The following is a 23,157-nucleotide window of genomic DNA, read 5'->3' as shown; positions in this document are numbered from 1 at the left end:
CACCTAACCTGTATTCATTGCGACTGCCTTGATAAATTCCTCTCAAACCTATGCAATTCCCTCCTCTGGCAAGGTTATCTTGAATCCGTCCTAAACAAAAGAATCCAAAGACATGCTTACACTCGGAAACCTTCTTCCGCCGCAGAAACCTGACCCCTTTCAATTTGTACTACCTACTTCCCTGGCATAGAATTTCTGAGATCACCCGAAAAAAACCTCTACCCTATCCTGAAGAACCATAACTCACTACCAACTTTTTTCCCAAATGTTCCTCTGTTACTTTCAAATGCCCTGCTAACCTATTAGATCTCCTCAAATCAACCAATCCACTCATAAAATCCCTGCCCCGTCCCAAAGCCACTCCCATCCCCTGCAATAACTCAAGATGTAAAACATGTCTTATTTTCAAAACCCAAATCCCATTCCTCTACCTCCTGCTTTTTAATTCTCTCCTACCAATGCCCTGCTCCTTGTGCACCTTCAATAAAGTAGTTTGCCTTCTGAAGTGCCAACTATGCCCTGGCTTCTATGTTGGCCAGTGTACCGCACCCCTAAATATTAGGATCAATAATCACCTTGCCTCATGCAAGAATTCTTCCCTGTTTGGGATGCTCCTATTCCCAAAGCACACCTCCAAGCATAACACTCCCTGCTATAGTGTCTCAATTCTAGTATCCGTCCCATCCTCCAACCGTCCACTCAAACTCAAAACAATAGAATAGGCATAAATCTGGCTCCTTGATTCCTGGAATGAGCCAGGGTTCAATATCAGTAATTAATTATCCCAAACTCCAAGTATTATTCCCCCTCCACTCCCAAAACCTTCCATATCAGTCTCACACTTCCAAACCTTCCCCTCCCAAACTTTCCTGACCTTCCCCTTCCATCCAGTATCCCTCCTGTCCTCTTTTTTTGAAACCTTCTTGGTCCCTTCTTTTGCCAGAGAAAGGTGGTTTGGCTACTAAATATTCGGAATACGTTTGAGTGTCATTTTTTTGTTTTTTTGTTGACAAGCAATATCTCGCTCCTTGATTTGACTGTCAATATGTTTCTCATGCATTTGTATGACTGATATGCATTTGTTTCAATAGCTTTGTTCCTTCAATGTTTCAGACTAGATTGTCTCTCTATAGTGACTTATTAAAACCACTTTTGCTTTCTTTTACTTTTTTATCTTCCTATTTTTGAAAGCTATTGGATCTGCTTCTCTTCACTGTGCAAAATAACCCATATTACAGGCATTGCAAATGGAATTATAAATCTGGAAAGAATAAAGAAAGGAACTCACAAAAATATCACCTCTCTTTTCAGTGTTCCAGGTACAATCTAAAACATTCATGTAATCCTTTTTGCACGTATTGCTCGACATTGATGATGATTTGAGTAACTTGAGTAGAGCATACTCCTTTGGGTATTAAAGTATTATGTATTTTTTTAACCTATGATGTGTCTAAAACACAGTTCCATTAAGATAGGGTTCCTGGTTTTAACATTAAAAATTGTATGTTCCGTTAATTACATATGTGACCAAATACTCACCTCTTAATTGATAATGGTACACTGAAAAGGGTTTTTAAAATTGAGAATTCATCTTGATTACTCAAGATGTTGTGAAAAAGTTTTATCTTTGTTGAAGTATTATGCAATCTCTATAAAAATCATAAATATTGGTATTATTTTGTTGTATGTATCTATGAATCAAATAATTGTAATCAATATTACTCTCTACTCTTGCTAAATCTGTTCAGCATTTCTGTTTTAGACTGCAAAATATTTGTCATCACAAAGATTTTTGATAAAGAAATTTTTGTGTAAATATTTATGTAAAACTAGAATAAATTGATCTTAAACACTGAAATTACCATCAAGTTTCATTATTTGACAAATTTTGGGAAGAGTACTGTTAAGAAATTAGGATTATATTTTGGTATGAAAAAGAAGGTAATGAAATTTACTTTTAAAATGGTATGAAATCAATATGTGAATTAGTTAATGAAATCTCAATTTATATTTATATAAAATCTCAATTTATATAAAAACAGAGAATAATCTAGCTGATATGGTGACCATGAAAATACTGTAACCATGCTTCTCAAGGTTTAAAATATTTAATTTAAATGTTGATCCTGACATTTTGTCCTAAATTCTTGGTTAAGTCTCCTCTCACAATCTCTTTCAAGATTTTATATCAAATTTCTAATGCAGCCTCAGTAAGGTCTCTTTGAGATGGAAGATTCTAGTTAACATTTAGTTGGATGCATGGTTTTAATCATACGTTTGGACCTGTGAGGTTTATAATGGCATATATGTTTACCATTTATTTTTCTCTGTGTATTTATTGCCATTTCTATATCTGGTTTTATGTATTTTCAGTTAAAAAATAGCTTATTTCTGTTTTCTGCATGCACCATTTTTTAAACATGCATTAAGTTGCCTATTTATTAATGATATGCTAGATAATTATAATTATTATGCCTTTATACCCTTTTGAATGTGAACCAATGAATATTTTGTTTTATAATGTGCAGCAAAAAATATGAATTCTCTCTTGGAGAGCTTATAGCTATCCTTATGCTTACCAATACATGCAGGTGAAATTATGAAGTGCATGCGTATATCCAAAACAGTAAATATTGCCATAGAATTAGATGTAAGCCTGATCAAGATTCCTGTCATAAAATGTGGCTATTTTTCAAGAATTTATTTTTTTAATATCCTTCATTAATCCTTTCGGGAGTTTTATATTTCCAAAAAATGTTACTTTTACCTATCTTGTGTTATATATCACATCCACAGAGAAGGTGTATAGCCGCCAGTATTCAGCCCCAATCCTCAAGAGGAAGAGCTCCCGATTTGGTCTCGGTTAGTTGCTAGGTTCATCCTCTTACCATTCCTGTAATTTCTGCTTGAATATAATAATGCCATTAGTAGAGTAGTTGAACTGAGTCATCTGTGAACTTTAGTTAGCAACAGTGTGGAGATGCAGTAAGAAGAATGATATTAGCACATGCTCGATAGGATGTTTTAATTGCTTATTAGGTACAAAATATTTAAATATATTAAATGATAATATTGTTATGAATTAAAAATGAATGTATAACAAAGAAGTGTTTTTCTGCACCTGTAAATTCTTAGTTTTTATGTATATTGTTGAAGTTATGTATATCTTTTAAGTTTTTGTGCATATTTTTAGTAGTGAATAGTTGTGTAGAAAATATTATCTGTTTTAGTGGCCTGCTGATTTAATTATGATTGAATTATTTCTTGTCCACCTAAACCAGTTAAAATCATTTGGCACTTATGATTAATTATTATTTGTTACATATTGAATTATATAATTACTATCTAGGATCCAATTATCAAATTAATATTCTTACAAATATGAACAATAGAGCATCATCATGAGTTGCCAATCCAAGGATTGGCTGGCAGCAGCATGCTTGCTCTTACCTGACCGTCTACTTATTCCTTAATAATTCCTTGTCTTTCATCCTTCATTTTTCATAATTCATCCTTTCCTCCCTCTGTAGTTCTTCCCCTCTATGTATGCTTCACTTATCATTCTCAGTAAACTAATGTGCCACAAGATGTATCCAATTATTCCTCCTCCCCTACTAAGTGTTTTTCGTAGATTTCTCTCTTTGTTTACTCTTCATTTGGTTTACTTTTTATACATTTTATTTTCATAATTATTTTTTAGTGCCACATTCATCGCTTCAAATTTTCTTTTCTCTTCTGCTATTATAATCTTGGTAACAATAGTATTTTGGAATTTTGTTATTGTCCCTACTTATTGATTTTGAATTACTGAATCATTTCTGCTGGATATATTCCATCATAGTGCTGAAGTTTGTGATCGCCACTATTTTCATAATTAATATTGTGATTGGCGTTTCATTTTCAGCTCTTTACCATTCCAAATAATGTATGTTACCATGCACAAGATTTTTTTATGAATAACATGTACTGAGATACATAAAGTGCAATTCTGCACAGCGCAAACAAAACTATAAAGGTATTATTAGCCTTTGCACATCAATTATCAGTGGCTGCCTTCTGTGATTCCAGCATTAAAGATACACTGTCTATGAAATGTAATTATTGAAGGCAATCATACATATTCATACCTAATCTGTATCTTTGTCACATATAAGGAAAAAAAGCTATTCAGGGTCAACTTTGTATTGCATATTGTTTTTCAGGAATCATCTTTTCATGTCTAAATTATCTCTGTAGATTTGCAATTTAATTATTTTGTTAGGCTATCTAACTTAATCTGTCCATGGTTAATTAGAGCCTACTGTTCTTTCATAGTGCCCCTATTTATTTCTGTCATATTATAAAACTTGCTTTAATGATCATGTGATTAAACTAGATGGTTGGAACAATTTGATATTTATCCAAACAAGGGAGTTATCTCTCCCAAGTGTTTCTATTTAGTGCACAGAGAAGTCAGTTTGGTGAAGTTGTTCACTGCACCCCTCACATCCATGAGTATTGGGTGACAGAAAAAATTATCAAAAATAAATTGCATGGAGGAAAATATAAATACTCTCTTTCTTATCTGTAGCCCATATAACTAGCTATATAGAACTTTTTCAGTAGGTAGTGTTGGGAGTAAATGTTGTCTTTAAACTTTTAAGCCAGGTTTTATGATTTCTCATTAAACTGAAGGTTAATTTTAACCCCAAGTTAAGACCAAACCTCAGTTTTATGATCCCTGGTTACTTAAAAAAATGACAGCTAAGCCACTCAATAATTGACAGATGATGTTGCTATGGTTACAATGTCCACATTCACTAATGAGCAATCTTAATTATTTATGAAATAATTTTTTTTGTATTATCAATATTCATTGAACATTCCCATCAACTAACAGTTGGATTTAATGAGACATAAAACTGGCCCTTAATAATTCACAGATAGCAATATCCAATTTTTGTATTAGCTGTGTTATCATTGTGTATGGATAATGCACTCTCTAAACTGGAAATTACTTAAGCATGCATTATATTGTGCATTTGGTTTGATTGCACATGTCTTGTCCATTGTTTACACTTTTTGTAATGTATGTAAGTTCATAACATTTTGGAAGAGTAAAACTATTTTCTCTGCTTGTCACTGGATAGTTGCTGCTGGTAGATAATTTAATTATTATTTCCCCTTTATTTGCAAAAAAATAATTTTTGCTGACCACCATTTACATTTTTTATGTTGACTATTTGGTTATTCTTTCATCTAAATTCACAGATGGTCATATCCAATCAATTACTTCAATGGAGGACAGTCAGCTAATAGGCTATCTGCAACGAGTTATTGAATTTGAAGAGGCTGATCATGAAACTATCCATTTACTCGTCTTCCTCTTAATGCAGTTCCTTTCAAGGTCAGACCAGGTGAGTGCAATTGGTGAATGTTGTTGGCCCCCATTTATTCCTGTTATATTACTGATGCTCATTTCAATTTACATGGTATGAACATTACTAATTGTAACAAAGCATGAAAAGCATTTATCAATTGTCATTTGTCAACTACAATTATTATGTGAAAGTAATGTGAACATGTTATTCTCTCTCATTTCCTAATTACTACTTGTATTGTACATATATTTAGATTTTCAGGCACCTGATTATGTTGTGCAGCATTGAAACTATAGTCGTGCAATATATGTAATCTTTTTATGTGAAATGGCAAAGTTTTTTCTCTACCTTCATTGCATTCAGGTTTAAACACCATTTGTTTTTAGGGAACTTAAACACATTGGTGGACTATCCATGTTTAAACATCAGTTCCCTTTAGATCACTGAAGTTAAGCAACATTGGGCCTGGACAGAGGTTGGATAGATCTCCTAACTCTTACCGTAATGCCTTTGTCTTCTGTCTGCATATGGCAGGCTAGTAAAGCATAGCCAATGAGTACAATACAATACAACACCTGTATGTCTTTGGGGCTCCTGTTTAAGGTCCTTTTGTATTCCAACGTTTGTTTTATCTACCAACCTAGCTTCTCATGGGATATATGAACAAAAAATCGCAACACAAAACTACACTGCTTTGAAACTCTGTTCATTTGACAAATTATGTCAAATTCCTTTGAAGAACTGCAGGAGTATATTAATGCGTGAAATTTATAGTATGCTTTTAAAAAATAAATTTTGTATATGTGAATGTCTCTTATTGGAAATGATTAATACATACAAAGAATAACTACCCTATAACAAATGTTATCAGTTATAAAATTGGAAATGCAATTCAATAAATGTTTGGATATGGATGCTAAGTTGTATATTCTTCATAGTGAAAAAATTGTTTGCTAATGACATCCTGAAAATTCCTTTCCAGTGAAAATGACATAATGTTTCCCCCAGAATGCAAATGAGGTCTCTTTCTAGGTATGCTTTTTCTTGAAGTAGTGCATAACTAAGGATAAAAGTGACTGTTGATTTCAAACAAAAGACTTTAAGCAATAATTCTATGTATTAATACATATGCCAACATCATTTGGCAATTATCTCAAAAAGAATTCACTCCTGTTACAGATAACTCCATGAAAATGAAAAACCCTTATGTACTTAAAAATTAGAACTTAAGAAAATCAGAGAAGGCATGTAACAGAGACAATGACTAATTTTTACCTCATTAGGGTTTGTGATCGAGATTGCCATCAATGTATTCACATACTTGTGTAATATTTACCCCAATAATTTATTTTTTACCATCCTGCTTTCAATGCCCACATGTCATGGCAAATAGGAAAAAAAATTGTGAAGCACATGCAACTTTTATTTTGCAAGTACTCAGGTAATCCTAGAAGGAATCACAACACTTATTTTTAAAGTATTTTTCTACCTACACTGAAAACTTGGTCACCCACCTAAGAATATCCCATTTGTCATCCTTCTTTGGCACCTGGGGTTTAACTAAAATTTTCTTTGTCAATTGCATTTGAATGCATGTTATGATAGGTTTGCTGAGTTTGAAATTGAGTGTTGGTTGTAGAGTTGTGTGTGATAATTGAGACTGAAGATATCCAAGTAGGCAAAATCTAATATATAAGAAACAATCTTATTGGGATGTGATTAAATTACAAATACTTTTGATTTATTTACACTTCAATTACACATTCTGTTTAATTACACGCACAGTTCATTGCTGAAAATATGGATACCACAGCTAAACCATAAATTGAATTAGTGTTGTTTTTCCCCAGATACCTATTTCAGGTTTAAATTCCTTGGAAGAATTTTCAAAAAATGGATATATTGTCAAATGGATTTTACTCTGAAAGCAAGAGAAGACCTGCATTGAATTGGGAGTCTCCGAGTCTTTCAATTTAGCCCTTCTAGTGCGATTTTTCAAAATCTTGAGTAATTTTTCTTTCTTTCAGGCATTTCCAACAGGTGAGAAATCAGTTGCAAAAACCCAAGGCATTGTACTGCGGCATCTGTACCTTCTTCTTGGATATAGTCAAACAGATCGGGGCTTTCATGTTCCTCCTCAGAAATTAAGGTAAGTTCATTTCACTTTCTCCAAAACACATGATTTAAATTGTAGTTCTTGCCAGCAAGAATTAGCTTTCACATATATGTGATGTGGCTAGAAAAATAGCAAGCTTTTGGATTTGATTTCATAAAATCAAAGCATAAGCTTTTTTAATCTATTCAAACCTAAATTCTCTTCCATTCATACAGTGAGTATTTTTGGTGGTACAGTTTTCAGATTTTTTTTGAAATTTTAAAGAACTAATAATTTGAGACAAATGAGTAATTAAGCACAGACTTTAAAAATCATATATTTATAAGCTATCATTTCGAATATTTAAGATATTTTCATTAATCCTATTGTAATTTTGCTTAATTTTAATTGAAGTTATCAAGTTGAGCAGTTATCAAGAAAACTGTTTTGGAATTGATGGACTCAGAAAAATATGAAGCTAACCCATGCTTTGATCGAACCTGAAAGAAAATACTTATAAAAGTAGTGCATTGGCCAGGGCTTATTATTTCTTCTTGTTGGTTATATTTGACATTTAAAGAAAGCATTAAACTAAATAAAATTTTGCTGACAATCCTGAATGAGTTTATGTGAATAAAGTATTAAGAACAGTGAAGAATCTTTGAATAATTAAACTTGGCATTTTTTCACAAAAGCTTATTTACACTATTACTAAATATTTTAAAAGTTTAATTATTCAGTGATCATGGATTTTCACTAAGTTGAGCCTGAAACCATCGAACACACAGTGAAGAATGTGGTGCTCTTCAGGCATATGCTGTACGTGAATTCTTTGTATCTCTTCCACACATTGTCAGGTAATCAGCTACCAAATTTGTGATGCTAACTCTTCCATCATTCCTGGTGTGTTGAGTTAGGGGTGGCAGAGCCATTACAATGGGCCATACAAGGTAGCCTTTAAAAAATTGGCCACTGATGACCTGACCAAGGGTGGAATACTCTCAATGATTTCACACATATTGAGGAAGTTAAGCATTAGTGATTACACTGATGGCCAATATTGAGACTTGCAATGGAAATAGAGTAATTCTTACAAATTGGCAACCAACTGTTTTAAACACACCTTAATCTTATGCTTTGAACCATTGCAGAAGCGAGAAATTCCCTTTTACTTTCTACTCTTACTGAACCAACCTCCCTCCCTGTTAAGGGGAAGAAAGGAGAGGAAGGAGATTAGGCCTACCCATAGAAGATGTAGCTTACTTTACTTTTCTCAAATGATATTCATCAGGAACCAAACAAGGTATATCTAGATATTCACCATCCAGAATTCATCTTGAAATTGTTATTATATTGGCCATGAGGATATTGCCTAGGTTTCCAAATTCACTGTCTGAACCATGTCGTCTTAATATAGAACCCCATTCACACTCTGGGGTTTGGGATGGTGAGATGGCTAATGTCCTGGCTGCCCACCCTGAGGGCCTGGGTTCAAATCCTGGATATGGTAGATATTTTTCAGTGGTATCCTAATCCCTAATTGAGATGATTTTTGGAAAGCACTTTGGGTGAGTACACCATCCATTGGATGGGACATTAAACTGTAGACCCCTTGGCATTTTTCATTAAGAGAGGCCCGACAGGTTTCTCTCCACCCTTCCTCCTTTCCCATCCATCCCTAATGGCGCAAATTACCTCAGCTGGCGGTCACCTCTCCTAAAACTACTACTACCACCATTCAGACCCTGTCTAAATGAGCTCTTTCTTAAAAAAATGTTGCAAATATTGGGTGCATGAAAGCAGCCCTTCAAACTTCCAAAATCCCATATTCTAACTTATTGTTACTTATTGGTAAACAGTCTTTATTATGATTTTTCCCTTTCTCTTCATCGAGTTAGTTAACCTGCTATTAAGAAGATTTTAACAAACCTTTTGGTCATGATTTTCAGAATCATGCCACAAGTCATGTTTAATAATTTTCTGTAAAAGAAATGCATTTTCTCTTGTAAATGTTAATAAATATGTCTAAGATTGTGTAAGAATCCAAAAGGAGGAAATATTCACTAATAACTTCAAGGTTACATTTTCATGGCTCATATTCAATAGTGTTTAGTGGATATTTATTTTATTTTATGCTGTGCAAATTGATGTATCCACATAATAATACTGAGGGTAGTTACCAGGTAGCTAAGGGGAGTTAGGGGGAAGAAGTGGAAAATGGTAGGAATGAGTGTGTTGGTAGCGAGAGAGGGTGGGCCTTAGGTAAATGATGCCCATATAGCTCATCTACATACCTGTGCAGAGCCCATTTGTGATGCTCTGTGCTTTGGAATTAACAACTGCGTAACATTGAAATAATACTGAGATATCTTAAATACTCATCACAGAATCTCTTTTCGTTTACAGAACATCTTCTGTTTTCAACGTTTTCCTGTCAAACCTGCCTCAGCTACTAGATCACAATCATCTCCTTGGATGGCTCCTAGTGCCTACAACACTGATGCTCTTGCAGTATTGTCCTTGCCCACCCCCGCAGCCCACCTCATCCATGTTCTCTGCTTCAGCCACCCCAGGACAGCAGTCCCACCACCACTCTCAGTTCACCCACCCTCTAATTCCCACAGGTGCAGCTTCTGTACCCTTTGCTGCCCTTGTCTCTCCAGCTGCCCCTGCCGGACCATCCTCATTTTCTATATCAGCTGCACCCATAAGCATGACTCCTCCACAAATGCAGTCAATAGGTCCAGGCTCATCTTTGGGGGGTGGTGGATCATCATCCTCAGGTGCCACTGCCACTTTGCCTTCGTCCGGATCTGCTCCTCCATCATCCTCAGTTTTGCCTGAGTATCACCATCAGCAACAACCAACCTATAGTCTCTGGTGTTTAGAGCCTCACTCACGCAGATGTTGGCTTATGTCTCTCCTGGTTCTTCTGTATAAGGCAAGTAGATTGAACAAAGAGCACTAATTGAATAGATTTGAGTTAGCACTCTAGTGTTAGAGATAATACATTCGTCAAAATTGAATTTTTAAAATAACAGTAACTAATGGACACAAAATTTTATATATACATACATTTATTTATAATTTATTTCTTTATATATATATATATATATATATATATATATATATATATATATATATATATATATATATATATATATATGTATATATATATATATATATATATATATATATGTATATATATATATATATTTATATGTATATATATATATATATATATATATATATATATATGTATATATATATATATGTATATATGTATATATATATATATATGTATATATATATATATATATATATATGTATATATATATATATATGTATATATGTATGTATATATATATATACATATATATATATATATATATATATATATATATATATATATATATATATATATATATATACATACATATATACATATATATATATATATATATACATATATATATATATATTTATTTATTTATTTATTTTAAACTTTTAAATTTAAATATATCTAGCTAAAAGAGGGTGATTTTAGTATCACTATGTTCATTTCTTAATTTTACATCTGGTTTATTAAGGTCTTAATGTTGCTCCTGATTCCTTGAGGTCAAATCAAATAATAAATGCTGTAAATTTCTTGATTGTAAGTCAATTTTGGATAGTTGACTGTTACATAGGAAAACATCAAATCATTTAAATACCTACTCCCACTCATTTTCCAATGCTTGCTAGAATAAAACTCATGTGAAATTTTCTATTTGAAATGAGAAATTATCAGTATGGTGGTGTATATTTTTATAATTTTTTATCTGATGTTTCAGTGTAATTTTATTCTCTCTAAATGTGTCTAATTCATGGTATCTAAAAAGGAGAGGGAAAAATAGCTCAATGAACTAATGTGATCACATAAAAATTAAGTTTAGAAATAAAAATTCCTTTTCTCCTCTAAATTGTAGAATTTTCATTTGGATTTCATAATTTTCAATATAATTAATGATAAAACCTCAGTCATATGAACCTTCCCAGGTGTTTGAGAATTTGATCTAAAAAATCAAAACTGTAGGTCTGAAATTTCAAAATTTTTAATGCTGGTAATCTATATCTCTTGTATTTAAATCTAGTACCAGTATAGCCAGCAGCCATTCTCCGCTAATGTCCAGTCTTTGGTGAAAATAGTTCTTAATACCTTGGATGCTCAACGCCATCAGTGCAAAAGAGTACCAACTAACCTGGTTATAGGAGGTCAAAGTAGCCGGTCTAGAGGTAATTATAGGCACATCATTGTTCTCATTTAATTGAACATTGCTCTTGTGAATGTATTCTCAAGTTGCATCTTTTAATTACTTAATTTTTCCATTGATAACGTGGGCATTATCTATACAAAAATGTTTAGATGATCGAAACAATGACGATGCGCATTATGTAATAAAAATTGAAAAAATCCAAACATAGACGTATTTTTACTCACACTATATATAATTTTGACGCACACACATATGTGTATATATATATATATATATATATATATATATATATATATATATATATATATATATATATATATATATATATATATATTATATATATATATATATATTTATATATATATTTATATATATATATATATATATATATATGTATATACAGATACACGGCCTTTTACACTGGGCATGCGTTATCTATACAAATGCATGATAAATAAAAAGTCCTGGGTGTGCGTTATACATAAGGTGTGCGATATCGATGGGAAAATATGGTAGGTCAGTAATCTAATGTTCATAATGCTAAATATTTTTGAGTTTTGAGCTGAATCAATGTTCTTATATAAAATGGTTAAAGATGATAAAAGAGTATTCAAGCTCTCCTCCTAATTCTTTGCTGAAAAGGTTGCATAAGTAATCACATATGAAAAATGGCTTAGCTTCTGTTGATAATTCCTTAACTATTATTCAAATGTATTCAAGTATGTCTTTATCCAAACCAATTCAACTCATATACAAGCAATTGCTGATATAGTGTCCTATGCCATGTCTGCTCCCTGATAATTGCTGTTTGAAAGTTGTCTTGTAACTTTGCTCCTAGTCAGCAAATTAACATGCTGACTCACCTGGCATCTCCTGGAATTACTCTTGTCCTATATTTTCTTAATTATTAAAAATAAAAATCTATTTTTCTGAAGGTATCTGAAAACATATTTTTTCCCCACGTTACTTGCTGGTAAAAATTATTTATTAATTAAGTTAGTGTTCTGATTATGGTAAATATATACATTAAAGTCACTTATTTGTGCTTTTCTAGAGTACCCAGAAAAAAGTGCAAAATGCACAAAAAGGAGAATTTAACTTTTACATACTTAATTACTGAAGTCATTGTCTTTGGCATCATCATCATGAACAAGTTTAACTGAAATTTTACATCACTATCAACATAGAATCCTGCCTTCCTAAGGCAGTTATATATTGTAGAATCCGGAACTTGATTCGAAGTCCGTGATGTATACTGTAAAGCATCCGGCACTTTCAATTTTGATTGACTTTATATTCCTACTACAATCATGCTGAGATATCAAGTTCTGTACAATACTTTTTCGATAATGTACCTTAAATGAGTTAATTTTACTTAAATCCAGTGGTTGGAGCTCACTAGTACAATTTGCCAAAAAAATTGTAACTACATTTCTCAATTGTGCATTCAGGTGAGGACTCTTTGGTTTACCAACCACTGCTGACAGAAGCTTCTCAATTTCACCTGCATGTGTGATAAATGAAGCAGACATTGTTTGCTCGGAACCCCTCCACAACATTGTTCCCCTATGAAGCACAGTATATGCAACAATTGTTGGCAACTCCTTAAAAAATAAGCCTGTCTCATCTGCATCGGAAACACCTTTTGGACTAAAGCCTTCAAGATGTTTATTAAATTCTGATACCTTCCAACGGGTTGCAGTCTTGATGTCAACACTTATACCTTCACTGCACACAGCCTTGGGAACAAGATTGTGCCTATTTTTAAAAATATCCAACCAACCATTGGATGCAGTGAAATCTCTGATTCCCAATCTTGTGGGAATGTACAATACTTTTTCTATTATGGTGACACTATTCAAAGGGATATTTGATGATCTATCACTTAACTACCTATCCACCAAATTCCAAGAAACTGTCAGATATGCTGCTGCAGTAACTTTTAACAGAGTCATCTGCTAATATGCATTTCAATGAAACAATTTCAGAGGGTAAAAATCATTCCCGGTCAAGGTGAATGATTTTTACACTCTGAAATTGTTGGATTGAAATACCTATCTACCTTTTTATCTACCACTCTTCATCAGTATTTCTTCATACTTGGTATTCTCAAGATATATTTTCTCTTTCTTGACAAATTTTCACCCTGGTTTGCATGTGTCAGAATCAAATCACGATTTTTCACTAATGTTTCAGTGTAGAGGCCTGCCATCTTAGATATTTCATGAGATCAATACAGATTTCATCATGGGAATCAACTTGCTTCAGAATTTTTATTTTGCCCTCAAATAAAAATATTTTTTGCCTTGTCTTTCCACTGTCAACCAGGATAAAATTGACATTCTTGAGTAATTGAGGAAAACTTATTGCATGAGCATCTGAGCTACCTTGCCATTTCACCAGTGCAAACCATTGTCCTACTTCAAAATTGATTGAAGAATAAAAACAATTTTTGATGCAGTCTAGTTTTGAAATGATAAAGCAAGTTTCAATACTTTTTGTTATTTAAGAGCCCATCACTGCTATAACTGTTGTGACAGCACAAATGATCCCTGACGTCGGTTATCAGTTGTTCTTGATTTTCACGCTTCAACATATTTTGGCCCAAGATATTTTCATTCCTCATATTTGCAACTCATGTGCGATAGGAGTAGTCTCCTTCAGGTTTCACCTGAAGATCACTAATGCAAGTAGGTCACATTTCCATCCGTAGTGTGCTCTCTACTGCTCACCACCCTCAAAATCTTCACTAAAACCATTCTTATTGTTGCTCCCTCTCATTTTTTTAGGTGTATATGTACAAAACGAAATCAAAATTTTTTAATAAAAGTTTATGTACATGAGTAACTTTTTTAGACTGTGAATTTCTTTAATACAGCACATAGTGATGCAAATAGGGGGAAACTAAAAATGATAGTGTGAATACTAGTTTCCACATTTGTTGGAAAAATAGAAAATTGTATGGGATGTGATAAAAATGTTCTGAATTGTGGGAAAACCTGAATTCTGATGATACTAGTAGGGGGTTTCACTGTATTGCAGTTGACATTTTTTGTCTTTACAAACTCAAGGTACAGGGAATTGATTTCTTTTCCCAGAGAGGTTTTTTATGGTAGTCAAATATACGAGGGTCATCCGGAAAGTAGTACCCGTTCGTGCCGCATGAAGTGCTGACGACGCGAGTAGCCGCTGGACGAGGTCAGATAGCTTCAGTGGCTTGTCTGCCTTCTCTGAGCCAAGTTGCGTGACGCTAGCATTGCCTGTGTTGTTTCTGTGATTGTTTACAATGTTTAAAAAAATTGAGAACGCCGCCAGTTGTGAAGTGAGGGCAGTGATTAAATTCCTCAATGCAAGAAACGTTCGCCCATGTGATATTCATCGCCAATTAAAGGAGGTGTATGGAGACAATGTAATGGACGAGTCGTCTGTTCGGCGGTGGTGTCGCAACTTCAACATGGGGAGGGGGAACACACACGACGATGAGCGTTCGGGGAGACCGTCTGTCATTACAGACCAACTGGTGAGCTCAGTTGACGAATTCGTGAGGAACGATCGGCGCGTCACAATTGATGACATCTGTGAGCATTTTCCCAATGTTTCTCGAACAATTGTTCATGAAATTGTTAAACACCATCTGCATTATGCAAAAATTTGTGCAAGATGGGTCCCTCGCGTATCTCAATGAGCTGGCGGCGAAGGACTATGCAGCAGGAATACAGAAACTTGTCACACGTTATGACAAATGCCTTAATTTGCTTGGAGATTATGTTGAGAAGTAGTTTAAAGTATCCTCTTTCAAATAAAATTTTTTATGTTTGTTAATATTTACTTTTGTGTCTTTATTTCACGAACGGGTACTACTTTCCGGATGACCCTCGTAGTTATACATACCTTTTTTGCAACAGCTCACAGGATGTTACCCTTCTCAAAGTATGCTCTATATCAAGCACTAACTAAATGTATCGCAATAAAATCCTGAACATTTCATTGTAGTAGAAGTTTTAATTTTCATGATGATTGTTTTCTATTTCATGCCATGGCTCATGGGAAGTAATGAAATTATAAATAGTGGCAATATAAATATCACCAGATTCTGTATATAAATTGATTTGGATGATGTGAGGCCTAGGGCATTTGACTAACTTGCGAACATTAAAAATCTTTGTTCTTTAATAGATTTCTGGTCCATTTTTGAGTCACGTATCTGTCATATACATTTAATTCCACAAAACTTACTTATATAAAAATGGATGAATGAATCTTCAATTTATATTAAAGAAATTTAATTCTCCACCATTCTTTCTAAGCAGATGTCAGCCAGCCATCCCTGGGAGGTGAGCTTGAGGCTTCAGGAGATACCCCCCCTCCATCACCACACTTTCATGACACACCATCTGGAACAGAAGCTCTTATATCCCGCTCTGCATCATTGACTTCTGGGAGCATGGATCCCAAGATGGCTGTGGCTGGTGTGGTGATGGGAGCCATGGGCGTTGCTGTTCACCGCAAGCCTATTGTCACATCAGCCACAGCTGCAGCAGTTGCAGCCACTGTGGCTGGAGGCCGAATGGGTGGGAGCATGGAGACTCACTGGGAGGCAGAGGAGGAGGAGGAGAGGAAACGTCGTGAGGGGTTGGCAACTCAGGAGAGCCCTAAAGTCAGTGCAGCCAAAGAGGAGGTGGCACCAGCAGCAGCTGTGGATGAGGGGAGACGACGGAGGATGCTGAGGCGTGGACTTTCAGGGGAGAGATGGGCTGGGTCTAGCCTGGAGGAGGAGGATGATTTGGAGGAGGAGCGTCGAAGGGGTCGCAGGCAGAGGAGGAGGGTTGTGGATGTTCAAACGGGCAACAGGAGTATTCTTCCAGTGCTCTCTGGCCCTGAGTCGAGTCTTTCAATGGAGGAGGAGGAGGAAGAGGATGTTACTGAGTCAGAATTGGCTGGAATTGGTCCAAATGGTAGCACAAAGTCATCAGATAGTACTCTTCATGGGGGTGGTGTTGCAGGAATTGGGATTGTTTCAGGTGGAGGCCACTCTTCGTCTTCATCATCATTTATTGCAGAAGAGGCAGCACCTCTGGTGACTACTCACATTGTTGGAGAGGTTCTGGCAGCACCCATAAATGTGGAGGAAGCAAAAGCAACAGCAGTAATTGTTTCAGAAGAGGGTGATGGATTGGGAACTGTTACTCAATTAGGTCTACAGTCAACCTCTAGAGTTGCATTGGCTGAAGCAAGGCGTGTTACAGTTGGTCCCCCTGCTGTTGTAGTTGCCAGGTGAATTCATGTATTTTTGTAATAAATTCATTATCTTTCTTTACCTTTCTTTTCTTCCTTCCTTTCCTCCTTCCTTTCCTTCCTCCTTTCCTCCTTTCTTTCCTCCTTTCTTTCCTCTTTCCTTACCTCCTTCCATTCTTCACTCCTTTCCTCATTCCTACCTCTCCATTCCTGCCTCCTCCTCTCCATTCTTCATTCCCCCATGTCAATTACTCATTCCCTCCATTCTTCCTTTCTGCTTCTCTTTTCTTTCTAGAATCATAATAAAAATGTATGAAAAAGGGAGGGAGAGTAAGAAAATTATATTGGCAATGGTGAATGTGCATCAGCATAAGTTTGAAAATCACCATTTCAATTTTCCATTTTAATATACATAATATTTTTTTCAATATGTTTCTTAGCTCTATGACTGCTGACATCCATCATGGTGGGATACACAAATCTGTAGTATCTGAAGGTATTGCCATGGCAAAAGGGCAATCGATGAGACCCCATCTGTCAACGTCATCCACCTCTCCATCATCCCCATCTTCATCCCCAACTCCATCAGGAACAACCTCAGCTTTGGGTCAGCAGAGAGCAGCAGCATTTCAACAGTCAAGAACATTGCCTGCCTCAGGATCAATCACAAGTGGAGAGTTAGAAGGAGTATGGTGTGCAACTGAACTTATACCTATGCGAAGAAAGCTGTCTGACTCCGCATCTCTTGGGACCTCACCAGTATCCACTGGCCCTCCTGCAGGGTAGGTGTATCACAATCATTAACTTGATTTTTAATGATTTTAGGCTTTGACTTTTATGGAATAATTTCGTTTAGAAAAATGTACGAAAAGTTAATTTTACGTACACTTTAACACCAAAACTTGATAAAAACATTTTAACAAAATCTTGTTACTGGACACACTAAATCCTGTTTTTGTGAAATTGTAGTTTTCTTGAAATGCATATACTACATCATACACAGGATCAGAGTCAGAGTGCGATTAGATTTGGAATGAAATCCAGTAAAACCTAGTCATTTCACAGCTAATGGTGCCAAAAATATTGCAATGGAGCCCTATAAAAACATTAAATTAAATTAAAATTTGCCTGATCTTAGTTGGCTGGATCTTCTTTGTGATACATTTATTCCCATTTTTTCTTGAGAGAGCTAAAATAGAATGCTCTTCCCCTGGAACTGAGGTAGAATTTATTGATTCCAAAATACTCATCTGCAAGGAAACAAAAACTTGCCTAAAATGTCTATCTCCCTCTGTCAGTACAAACATAGTTTTACGCTCATAGCTCTTCTTTATGCATTTTTCTTGTTTCAATGAAAATATCAGTTTCCTCTCACCATTTATCAATGTGAGTTTCTTAAGAGTACCAGGTATACAAGTATGAAAATTGCATTTTTTTCCAAAAATATCCAAAGAAAGATAAAAAGAGCTATATTCAAAGTATGTTCCATTGCTAGTTAGACATTTTTTCCATCTTTCGGGTAATTAGTGGATACCACGTTAGTAAAAATCTTTCCCTTTTGCTGCGTACCATTCACCAAGCCATTTTTTTGCATCTTCATACGAACCAAAGCGCTGCTCCGCAAGTGTATGACCCATTGATGCAAACTAGTGGTAATCAGGAGTCAATTCTGGTGAGTAATATTCATGGGGTAGAACTTCCAAGCTTGAGTTCTTCCAACATGTCGCGATCCTGTTTTTCTGTATGTGATGGAGCATTGTTATGAATACAAATGACCTTGTGTTGCCTCTTTTGATATTCTGGTATTTTTTAAAACAGCAAAGGGTTCAAATCAAGCAACTGTTGCTGGTAGTTTTTAGTATTAAGCATTTCACTAGGATTCATTGATCATAATAGACCAAACCTTCTAGTCCCACCAAACACAGAGCATCGTCTTTCTGCCAGAGTGATTCGGTCTTGTGGTCAATGGGGATGGTGCGCCTGGGTCTATCCATGATTTTTTGCACTTGGGGTTCTCAAAATATATCCATTTTTCATCCTCAGTAACAATACGATGCAAAAACGACTTCCTTTTGTATTGTGCTAGCAAAATTTCACATGTGTATTGAAATGAAATTATTGACTTTGTAATTCCACTCTCTTTATTTAGAGCACAGCCCAGGTTTCGACATTGAACGCCATCATCGGGTGGTCCTCACAGAAGCCAACTTCTGATTGGGGGAGGGGGGTTTGATCAGGGAGGTAGGGAAAAGGAGGTTGTAGGAGTAAAAAGGTTAAAATATAGATGGAAGGGAAAGGGAATTACAGCTTTTGGTGTCATTTTAAATAAAGTGTGTGGAATTACAAAGTAAATAATTTCATTTCAATATGCTATGGAAATTCCATAAAGTTATTCCAGAAACAAAAATTTCATTTCACATGTGCTTTTGTGCCCCTCCATCTGCCTGTCATTTAACTCATGTGGTACCCATCTGGTCTTCTGAATCTTTCCCATCTCTTGTAAGCGATTGGACGCAGCTTGTTGGCTAATGCTCAATTGCTCTGTGATTTGTTTTTGTGCTCGTGAATCATCTTCATCCAACAATGCTTGCAATCCATAGTTGTACGGTTTTCCATGTTCCTTGTCTGCAACATCGAAGTCACTACTTTTAAGATGCCAAAACCATCTTTCACATGTATCTTGTAATGGAGCATGTTCACCATAAGCTTCTCAAAGTAATCGCTATGATTCAGCAGCAGTTTTCTTCGAATGAAAACAAAACATTAATGCCGTCCACTAATGCCCTTTGTTTGGTATAAATTATGACCTATTGAACCCAGCAACACAACTCTATGCAAAGGTTTTTTCAATTTATCACTCATGCATGTCTAACACTTGTTGATTGCTCAACAAAATGGCGTAAGTGTCAAATCTTTATACCACAAACTGCATTGGTGTACCATCTGGTGTATGAAATCCACATTTCATACTTGTACACCTGGTAAATGTTACCTTCAAGAGTTACAAAAAGATAAGAGCAGAAATAGCTAACTTATGCTGATGTAAAGTTTCAGGGTTTCTCATTATTTATGGCTTGTTTTTAATCAATTTAATTAAAGATTTTATAAAACTAACTTTGGATTACCAGATCTAAATAATTGTTATTTAATATAGATACCATTTTTCTCTTCCCATAAAGATGCACTATTATTTTCCAGGTTAGAATTTACAAAAAATCCTAAGATAAAGCTGAAAAGTGTTCAATTTTAATACTTTATAGGGAGAAAATGGAGTTGTTACATTAAAAATTATCAACTACATAAACCCTTTTTTAATGGTGGAATCCCCGAAATTCATCATCACTGCTCCTAAATCATTTCCACTGTTGGTTTTACTAGAGTTGTCACTGTCTTCCTGCCCAATGTCATCTTCACTTTCATATAGCATATTGCTAATCCCACACTTTATGATAGTCTTAAATTTAACTTTATGCCAAGACTTTGTCATCCTCTCACAAGTGGTAGAAATCGACTGCAGTTTCATTCTCCCAATTGCTGTGACATCATTGGTACCTCTATCCACTTTATCCAATCTTCATGCCTAAATCTCTGGAATGGTTTATTGATTGAAACCTCCAAAGCCTGCAATTGAGAAGTTAATCCAACAGGAATCACAGCAAAATTGGTGAGACTTTTTGTTAACTGTGTTATATGAGCCGTAAAGTGATCGTACACTGACAAAGATGATTTCTGCAGAAGATCACCTGGATGTCTGGACCTCACCTTTTGTAACCACAGCTTCATACCCTCTCCTCTACATAAATTCCCTGTGGAATTGTACATATAGGCAGCAATTGTTTTTTAAAGATTATCAAAGGAGGAAGTTTTGAACCATCAGCTCAACAAACAAGAACAGCGGTATGACATGTCTTCTTGTTACCAGAAGTCTTTATCATCAGAGATACAAGTAGAAGCAAGATGGCATGTAATGATAATATGCCTCCATGTGACTCCTGTAAAATTGTTATAGATCCAAAGGAAAAAATTTTCTCCCGTGATTTTTGCTCGCGCAACTTCTATTTTAAATGTTCAGGTCTCAATGCTCTCTCTCAAAAAGTGCTACTTGAATGCGGGGACATATTCAAGAAGTGTTTTTCTTGCTGGGGTTTGCATTTAAAAATATTTAATTTGGCAGATGACTTCGAAATTCTCAAGCAAGGGTTGAGTTTTGTAATATCAGCCCAGAATTCTATGATAGTGAATTCAAAAATGTTGTTTCTATTACTGACCGTGTTAAACTTGCCACAAAACCTATTAAAGATTACTATGGCATGCTACCCTACCAACTACAAAATCTGGTTTTTGAGCACATTTTGGGGTGAAAAAGGTGCGTCTTACAGAGTGAGAAATGTATTATTTAAAATAAAAATATTTTTACAGATTATGGCTGGTCAATTTTTTATTAATTAAATTTCTGATCAATTGTATTTTACTCATCTATGATAAGAAACTAATGAATTTTTAAAATCTCTTTATAAATAGAAGTGAAGGTTCGTGGCAAGAAAGCTGTTCCAAGCAACTTTCATATCCAGTGATGGAGAGACTTCTTCCCATTGGAACATCAAGATTAAGTATGAAATTCTGATTTATTTTTAATGTTATTCCATGTATGAAATAACAGTAGTCATAAGTGTTGATACATTTTGGTCAGAATAAGCTCCATATTAACGTAACATTTTTTTATCAAATTATAACGGGATAAAAATTTTCTTAAACAAATCTTAAAAGAAACCCCAACATTATGAAAATATCCACTCATTGTTATTAATATGTCAAAAAGAGTATTTTTTGTTTTGACTTAAGAAATGAAAAATATTTTTACAATGCAAAATCTAGGTGTTCTCTCGTAGCATTAAATTGTTTGCACATTTAGTCTAGGTATAATTTTACTATCATATCATCTAATAGCAAAATCATATAAAAATGTATAACCTTTGTCTTTTTCTCCCTCCATTTAGTGCCTGAATTCCATACAAACTTAACAAATTATTGCATGATTTAATTTTTATGTAAGATATACTTTGTATTTTCTATTAAAAATTAACATAACTTTTGTATTTTCTTCAATAAGTCTTCATGCTTTTGTATTATTTGAGCATACATTATATCCATACTCAACTTTGATCCACACTAGAGCATTATGCAGAAGTATTATTGCTTTCATGTCATGAGAAGCATAAGTGCTTTCGTAATGTATGAATGAATTTTATGTATTGAAAATCCAAAAATTCTTTATGTAAATTTGGCTTGGATTTCTACATGAGATTAAACAGTAAATTTTGTGAAACAAATTATACTTAAATCCTGAATTAAATTCTTTATTGTATAGGCGCTACCATGTATATTGGAAATCATTGAAACTTCTGGGTGCATGTTACTTGGGAGCATTTATTGGCAACACTATTGAAATTTAGCAACTTTTTTTACTTCAGTCAAGTATTTAATTTATGTCACATTACAGGAGTTCAAAATCTTGAATTTTGATGGGCTTTCTGAATACCATGACAGCATCTCAATATATGAGGCAGACGTAGTCACATGTTTTGGGAAACTGTTAAAACATAATTTATATATTTAAATGATAAAAATAGTAGTGGTTCTAAGTTTGGTCATCTATGTTTCAGATTTACACCCTTAAAATATAATGTACCTAGTACCTTTCGCATGAGGTTCGACATAGATAAACTTCAATACATCATGTGAAAGACCTAAATTTGCTAGCTTTTATATAAGTATAATATCATTAACATTTTCAAATGCTTTCCACAAGTCTTTGTGCAAGTTTAAAACCTAATGATTTTCATTTAGTATCTCACAAAAACTGACCTAATAATAATTTTCTTTAGTGTAAATTAAGTAAGTCCCAGCGTACACAGAGTTGAGGTTCATGGTTCAGTAGTAAGAGTAACTGTAAGGAGTAAGGGTTACTGAAGAGTTATCATTTCCCACATGGGGTTGTGGTGTTGCTGCATCCTAACTGATGCATACTGGGCATACAGCATTGTTGTGTGCCTAGGCGAACCCATGTTCCTGTATTATCAAAAAATTATTAGCTATCAAAATTTCAGGAGATTTAAAAAGTAAAATGTAATTGATGAACTTCTTGGGATGGGCAGGATGTACCAAGTAAATGTCAAAGGAAATGATTTTATTGCATTATTATAATTTGACT

The 23,157-nt window shown here is 34.5% G+C and overlaps 1 protein-coding gene across 1 annotated transcript in view; it reads left to right on the top strand.

Moving 5' to 3' along the window:
• The window catches only part of unc79 (UNC-79 domain-containing protein), a 197,243-nt gene that overhangs the window by 103,003 nt on the left and 71,083 nt on the right, over window positions 1-23,157 (top strand). Inside the window, exons 27-34 of the mRNA XM_071582616.1 lie at window positions 2,797-2,862; window positions 5,251-5,396; window positions 7,388-7,509; window positions 9,862-10,396; window positions 11,589-11,730; window positions 16,022-16,985; window positions 17,387-17,728; window positions 21,468-21,556. Of these exons, the coding sequence (XP_071438717.1) occupies window positions 2,797-2,862; window positions 5,251-5,396; window positions 7,388-7,509; window positions 9,862-10,396; window positions 11,589-11,730; window positions 16,022-16,985; window positions 17,387-17,728; window positions 21,468-21,556 (2,406 nt within the window). The remainder of the gene's footprint in view (window positions 1-2,796; window positions 2,863-5,250; window positions 5,397-7,387; window positions 7,510-9,861; window positions 10,397-11,588; window positions 11,731-16,021; window positions 16,986-17,386; window positions 17,729-21,467; window positions 21,557-23,157) is intronic.

This window comes from Hetaerina americana, unplaced genomic scaffold (assembly GCF_022747635.1).
Source record: "Hetaerina americana unplaced genomic scaffold, ioHetAmer1.1.p SCAF_12, whole genome shotgun sequence".
Taxonomy (NCBI): domain Eukaryota; kingdom Metazoa; phylum Arthropoda; class Insecta; order Odonata; family Calopterygidae; genus Hetaerina; species Hetaerina americana.
Note: the sequence above shows the minus strand (reverse complement) of the source record. Positions and strands in the feature narration are given on the sequence as shown.